The following is a 7,280-nucleotide window of genomic DNA, read 5'->3' on the forward strand; positions in this document are numbered from 1 at the left end:
GCCCCTCCAACGCCATGGGCGTTTCCAAACAAAAGACAACAGAGGGCACTTCAGAATGGGAGGTCAGTCAAACTTTGTTACTGCTGTTTTGTTTGATGTGAAGTATGAATATGAACTCGAAATAGTCATTTTACTTTATAACGTGTGCTCCCTATACACACTGCTCACAAACTTGAGCCGCTCCGACTAGTTTTGCTTCGACAGTTGTCGTTTCTCGATTAGGGTGTCTTAAAGTCTTTTCTGCATAATATGTTGCATTTCAGAAGCTCTATATCTATTGATATTGTACTTCTGAACTCATAAGGCGCGTTGTTGGCTAAAAGGCACACAAAATAACCCTAAATTTACCACAAAAGTATGCTTGTCAGTCTTGCATTCCCCATGTCTTCAGTGTGCGTTAATATTTTTCATGAAGTGGCGACACCTTCTGGGCGAAATGTGCTCTGCATTCATTTAAAGTCCCCACGAAATCAAAATTTAAGTTTTTTGGCTTTTAGTATGAATGTTAGCCTTCATGAGCTTGTGTGCTCCAAAACAATGACACAATTCACATTTTGTAGCTATACACATTCAAAACTTAGTCTCTCACTTCTGCCATTATGGCTCAAAAGATTTTTATGAAAACACTGCATTTCAGCTTCTCATCAGATTTTCTGTCCAATCAAATGCTCTCTAGAATCTAAAGCGTCCCGCCCCCTACATTATAAACAGATGCTGAAACTGCTGATAGAATTCATCACTTGTTCACACATTTACTATTATGGTGAATGGCACATAGTGCACTATATAGGCCAGGTGAAAGGGAGCGGTTCAGACGGTGTAAATATGCTTTCCATTGGGGTTAATGAAGTCTGGTTTCATGTTAATGTCATGTGGGGATAGTCTGCTCCGGTCCAGAGACACGATAGCACAGAGCGGATCATATGCACGAATCGGCGCAGACCACAAAAAGTATTGAACCCATTTGGATTCATTGAATGCCAGAGGCGATTCTAGGATTTAAATTTTAGGGTATGAAAAAAAAATATTGGTAAGACTGTAGTTTAGGGTCCAATTCTCACTAGTGAAGAAGTAGTAGCTTATTAGTATGCATATTAGAATATTGGTTGTTTATTATTTCGTTTCGGGGGCATGGCCCCTCGAGAAAATTTTGATTTATATGATCACATGTGCATTTTAAAATGTTCTGAACGCCAAAAATTAGATAATAGCTTGAAAACCATGTCAGTGGGCAGATATGACTGATAAAGTTTTTCCATTTTTGTCAGTGAAGAAAGTAAACATATGTTTAACTGATATTCATATGTTTTCTGAATCATTTTCGAAGGCTAACAGGAAAGCTAGGTAACATTTATTCAAATTAATTCACAATATGCACATTCATTACTAATTTTATGCCCAATACAAGCTGAACATTTTTATTTACTGAGCGCTACAAATGGAATTATTAATTCACAATATGCACACATTCATTACTATTAATCTTAATATGCCTAATCGGAAGAAAATGGCTTTGTTAATATTTCTTGTTTGTTAATTATATTATAAATGACATTACATAGGCCTATTTCAAATCAAAATGGCGAAATTAGACACATTTTTATTAATTTGGCTGAATATTTTTGTCATTTGTTTAACATTTCTGACTTAAATAAGCAGCTTGTCAAATATGAAACGTTTAGATTAGCTACATATCTCGCACTTGACGTCGAGTCGTGCTGCTAAAATTCACGCTCAGCCTCAGCAGCTTCTGTGTGAACATAAAGCCCGCCTACTCTGATTTGATTGGTTTTCTCAAATATTTTGACATTGACGAGCGGTAACAGACCAATGAGGCTCAGATCTGCTTCTGATGTGCGCTCTGCTCGACGCCGCTGCGGATTGAAGAACACCTGAAGCCTCCCGCCAGTTACATATGTTTGAAAGGTTAATGACAGATTTTTAGGGGGGCTGGACAGAATTGAAGCTGAACCCCTAAAAAGGGCCTAGTGACGCCATGTTGAATGCTATATTTTGAAGCGATATGGAGATTAGGAGGAAACTGCGGCTTTACCGAGCTCAATGGCTGTGTTAGAACTGTAATATAACGCTATTTCATATGTATTCCTGTTTCAGTGGTAATTACGTCAACACATTGATAATGCTGCGTGTGTAAGGCACTTCGGTGGACCTTCAAAGGATTAGTTCATCCCAAAAAAATACATTTTGTCATTTACTAACACTCATGTTGTTCTAAACCTGTATGTCTTTATTCTTTGTAAATGACAGAGAGCTTCCATGAACAGCTGCTAATAGACAGCCGGTTCCTGAAATCGGACCGACGTCTAGATACAGAACTGGTGGATAAACTCATCCTGCAGCTGAACAGAATCTACCCACAGGTCCTGACTGACAAGGAGGCCTCCAAAGTAAGAGCTCCGCCTTCAGTTATACAGATGAACTGTCTTTTAGGCGAGATCTGTAATGCAATTTCTTTTTCTTTTGCCAAACATTAGTTCAGGGATTTGGATGTTCCCACCTGTGTCAGGCTGGCGGAGCTGCTGTCTCATCTACAGGAGAAAGGAGAAGAGGCATGTCGAGAGTTTTACCGTGCACTTCACCTCCACGTGGAAGACGTTTACTTCAGCTTACCCACGCGCCTCCGACTCCGAGGTTGGCAGAATCATCATTTTCCACTCATAACCACGTCATTCTTTTGAGGATATTCATTTAGTTTTGCCATGCATGTAATTTCTTATTCGCAGTGGTTGCAGAAATGTATTTAAGCCTGTTATTAAGCCTCTGCTGCTCCTCATTTAGGGGCCACGCTCACACTCCTCTGTCAAAATATCATTGTAATATATTTTTGTTCAATAATATTTTTTATCTGAATGAATTTTATGGCACTACGGCCACATCCACATGAAGCCAGAGGTTTCCCTATCTGATCTTGTTTTTTTTTTTTCGTTTTTAGAAGTATCTGCGTACACACAAAACCACTGAAACCAACTAAAAAAAATGTCATAAACATGCCAGACCATTATGTGGCTCTGTAATTCTGCCATAGAGATAAAATGGAGAAGACGACTAGGGCCCTGTCTCAAATGGCACCTTAAACCCTTGCGGTCTTCCTACAAGTCCGCACTTTCATGATGTAACGGTGCTTTGACTGTCGGGACGAAGTCCACTGTGTAATTCGCACCAGTGCGGGCTCGGCAGAAGTGTGCATCAAGGGTGCATATCTGCCGCAAAGCGGGCACTCGCGAGCACCTTTCTGAAACCTGGTAAATGGGACACTCATGGTCTCGTGGATTTAACGGACATGCGCATGTGACAGCCAAGTCCACAAGACCTAAAGTGCATATGAAGTGTGCCATTTGGGACAGGGCCTTGGAGCATGCGTGAGATGTGGGGTGATGACTTCATCGTTTCACAAAATATATGAATTGGCGCTACACACGAAAATGCAAGGGTTTCTACTCTGGGACCTGGTTTTAAAAAATAGAGGTTGCAGGCTCCGCAAAAGCTGGGTCCGTCTGGACAAAACGCTGATACAAAATTTTTACTTGTACAGCTAAACGTGTCTCTGTGTGTACAGGGCCTAAGTAACATTTATGCAATCATTTTAGGGTTGTAAAGTTTCCAGAAACTTTCCTGGATTTTCTAGGAGGTTTTGGAAATGTTCAGCCCCTTTGCAACCATAATTATGATCCATTTGTTTCTATAATTTTTGTAATACAAAACAATACAATTAATCTATGATTTTTCCTCCTTTTTTAATATTTTTTCCATTGCTGTGTAGTTTTTCTCAGTATAGTGGCTGATTTCTTGATTGTACCCCCAGAAAAATTCTCTGTATTTTCATATGTTCCCCATAATTTTTTTGGCGGTCATTTTTTGTGTGTTAGTCACTAAGTGCCATTCCATTCCGATGAAGTAAAAAATCTACCGATTGAAAAAAACGATTGAAATCCAATTAGTTTTAGCAAGTGTGAACTGCAAAAAAATCACATTAAATGTTTTTTTTACAAATCCTTTTTGCGCTACATTCATATGTGGTTTGAAAATCTATTCAAATTACGTTTTTGGAAATCTGTTTCAATCTGACGGCTCTGAACGGATTTTGCGTGGTTTGTTGCTTTCTCCTGCCACGTAAAATGTAAATGTCCGATGTTGTTATAGGAAACGTGCTGAAAGAAGCTGCAGAAACAAGGTTGTGTTGTTGCAAAGTGCAGGACGAGCAGAAAATGTCAATATAACGGAGACATGTTTTGAAACCGGTGGAAATGACAGCACAGAATAAAGCCGCTCATACCAGTCTAGTCAGCTACACATTGTCATGTTGTAAATAAGACAACATCTGTATTGCAAACCCCTCCATGTTGCGGTTGTTAGTGTATACCATAGACTGTAAAAAAATATGGACGGTGTGTCTGTGACGTCACCCATAGGATTCTGAAGAGCAGTTTTGAAGCGTAAAGTAGGGACGAGATGGCCGTTGCCATCTTGGCAGCGTCACTCCCGGATAACAGAAAACAGAAAAGGGCGGGATGTGGGCGGAGCACAGCAGACAGCAGATAAATGGCTATCCACATGTCACTTGAAGTGGCCATGCCCTTAATTATGCAGAACTTTAATGCTTTATATAATGTATACGAATGAGTTATGAAAAAATTCACCCCCCTCACAGTTGACATGAAGGGCAAAATTAGTCTCTACTGTCTCTAGTGGCCAGTCGATGAATTACAGTTAAAGTCACTTCCGTGTTGGCTTCAAGAGAAACTGCGGGAGGTTGCCGCTTGGTGTATACCTACCAACGCAATGCCATTGCCATAGAAACTAATGCAGATATTTCAAAAAACGAAAGAGCGGCTTTAGCCTGGTCCTACCAGACTCTCATACATTTCATTTGTACAGAGAGTCTGGCCACTCTCCATTGACAAGCGTTTGCTTCCTTGAAGGCGGGTACTCTGTTGAAGTTTAAAACTATTGGATCTGCCCAGAGCCACTCTGGATCTGCCATAACCAATCGCTAACTTTTGGTCGTGACCTATGTCATCTCAAACTAGTGCACAACATCAACGTCATCGTTCTCAGCCACTCCCTCTGTTCGCTGATTGAACCGGTTAAAGGGATAGTTCACCCAAACATTTAAATTGTCATCATTTACTCACTCTCAAGTTGTTCCAACTATCCCTTTAAAATGTGATCTGAGAAAACCAGAGAATATACAGCAATCCCAGACGGAGTACTGAACTGAAGGAAAATGAAAATTGAGCAGAAGTATGTAGGAGGGCGGAGCCAGGCTAGAGCGGCATGGACACACAAATCAGATCTGAACAGTTGCAATACACGTGGATGTCAATGATTTTACATCAGATTCCAATCGTATACACTGACAGTGTGAACATAGCCTAGAGGGTTAAACTGGATTTGTTCGCATTTTTTGGTTTGACCACCAGGTTTTTTTCCTTTTTGTAGAGTCTGGTGATCCAGTCAGCCCAATCCCGATTCCCACACACAAACATGTATTGAACGACCACAGTAAGTGAGCCTTTTCTGTGACCACGCACTAGTAAACACACACAATTTACATGAATGATGTTCCATCATGTTTTTTTTTGTCATTGCACAGGTCCGTTTTTCTTCCTCAGTTGTTTCAGTCTGGCTGTAGGAGCAGCACTGCTGTATTACTATGGTGGTAAGTGCACAAACATGTTCATATCTTCATACCCACATCGAAAATACTTTCCCTAGACTGAAAGCGCTCTGTTTTTATCTGCAGAGTCCAAGCAGGTGTCAGGCTCCAGCAGCGCCATGGGTCTGGCTGCGATGGGTCTTGGTAGAAAAGTGCGAGACGTTCTCATCTGGTACACAGAAGATGGAAAATAATGGATTTTTTCTGCCTTATAAAAAAGTCTAGTCGATTTTGAAACACTCAAATATCCATGTCAAACATATCAAAACATATTTTAATTCAGGTTAAAGAAAATATGTACATACTGTGTATATACAGAGGCAAAATCCCAAAGATTGAACTTTAAGGTTTCCTGCCTAAATCTGGAATCTCTTGTTACAATTTTAAATATAACAATATAGTAATATATATATATATAACTACATAACATACAGTTATGCATTTGAAATAATAGCCATTTACTTGCAATAACGAGCAGGAAGTCATTACTATTAAACAAAATCTCTTACACTAAAGTATTCAGTTTAAGTTAACATGCAGAGCTGCTGTTGATGTTGCAACCTTTGTCAAACTCATTTATATATTAGGTATAGACAATACCTTTCAATTCTCACACTGCCTAAATTATATTAGTAAAATGTGGACACAAAGGGTTCCACATTTCCAAGTTCACTATACAAAACTGGATATACCTGACAAATCATATAGAACAACGTGTCAGAATATTTTGACACGCAAGACTACAGCCTGATCCTCGGAGTATTGGGAGTGTGTTACTATTTTGGGGCTAAGGTTTAAACATATATTTTATTTGCGCATGTTTATAGCTTACTTTTATACTGACAGCATGTTTGCACTGGTTTGTGTACTAATAATTGACATTGTCAATTTTAACTCGTGGCCTTGTTTCTGCAGTGCGATTGTAAGACAACTGTTTTGTAAATCTTGATATTTTCAGCCTAGGAACATTCACAATTGTTAACTGAGAGACTGTATTTTTTGTCCGGGTTTAATAAAACTTTTATTAGGCTAAATGAAACAATGCTTTGGAAGTATTACTAATTTATTTGGAGATTTTGATTGTCACGTCTTGATATACCAGTGTATATATAGATACACTATATTGCCAAAAGTATTGGGACGCCTGCCTTTACCTGCATATGAACTTTATTGACATCCGTAGTAGGGTTTAATATGGAGTTGGCCCTCCCTTTGCAGCTATAACAGCTTAAACTCTTCTGGGAAGGCTTTCCATAAGGTTTAGGAGTGTGTTTATGGGAATTGTTGACCATTCTTCTAAAAGCGCATTTGTGAGGTCAGGTCAAGGTCTGGCTCGCAGTAATCTAATTCATCCCAAAGGTGATCTATTGGGTGGAGGTGCAGGCCAGTCAAGTTCCTCCACACCAAACTCGCTCATCCATGTCTTTATAGACCTTGCTTTGTGCACTGGTGCGCAGTCATGTTGGAACAGGAAGGGGCCATCCCCAAACTGTTTCCACAAATTTGGGAGCATGAAATTCTCCAAAATGTCTTGGTGAAGCATTAAAGGGTAACTTTAGTGATTTAGCATTAAGCTTTGTATCAGTAGAAACCCAGTAGTATA

At 39.6% G+C, this 7,280-nt stretch overlaps 1 protein-coding gene across 2 annotated transcripts; it reads left to right on the plus strand.

Annotated features, from left to right (window-relative positions):
* Window positions 1-26: 26 nt before the first annotated feature.
* card19 (caspase recruitment domain family, member 19) lies at window positions 27-6,713 on the plus strand (the record flags this gene model as incomplete). 2 transcript variants are annotated; one of them, XM_079844919.1, is made up of 6 exons in its annotated part: window positions 27-62; window positions 2,269-2,408; window positions 2,496-2,652; window positions 5,461-5,523; window positions 5,615-5,680; window positions 5,765-6,713. In XM_079844919.1, the coding sequence occupies 6 exons, from the start codon at window positions 56-58 to the stop codon at window positions 5,869-5,871; spliced, it is 540 nt and encodes a 179-aa protein (XP_079701045.1). In that variant the 3' UTR covers window positions 5,872-6,713. The 2 variants fall into 2 exon arrangements, with proteins under 2 accessions (XP_079701045.1, XP_079701046.1); XM_079844920.1 differs by lacking the exon at window positions 27-62 and having other exon boundaries at window positions 2,262-2,408.
* Between the last annotated feature and the right edge of the window lie 567 nt (window positions 6,714-7,280).

Source organism: Gobio gobio (assembly GCF_949357685.1).
Source record: "Gobio gobio genome assembly, chromosome: 19".
NCBI classification, from domain to species: Eukaryota; Metazoa; Chordata; class Actinopteri; order Cypriniformes; family Gobionidae; genus Gobio; species Gobio gobio.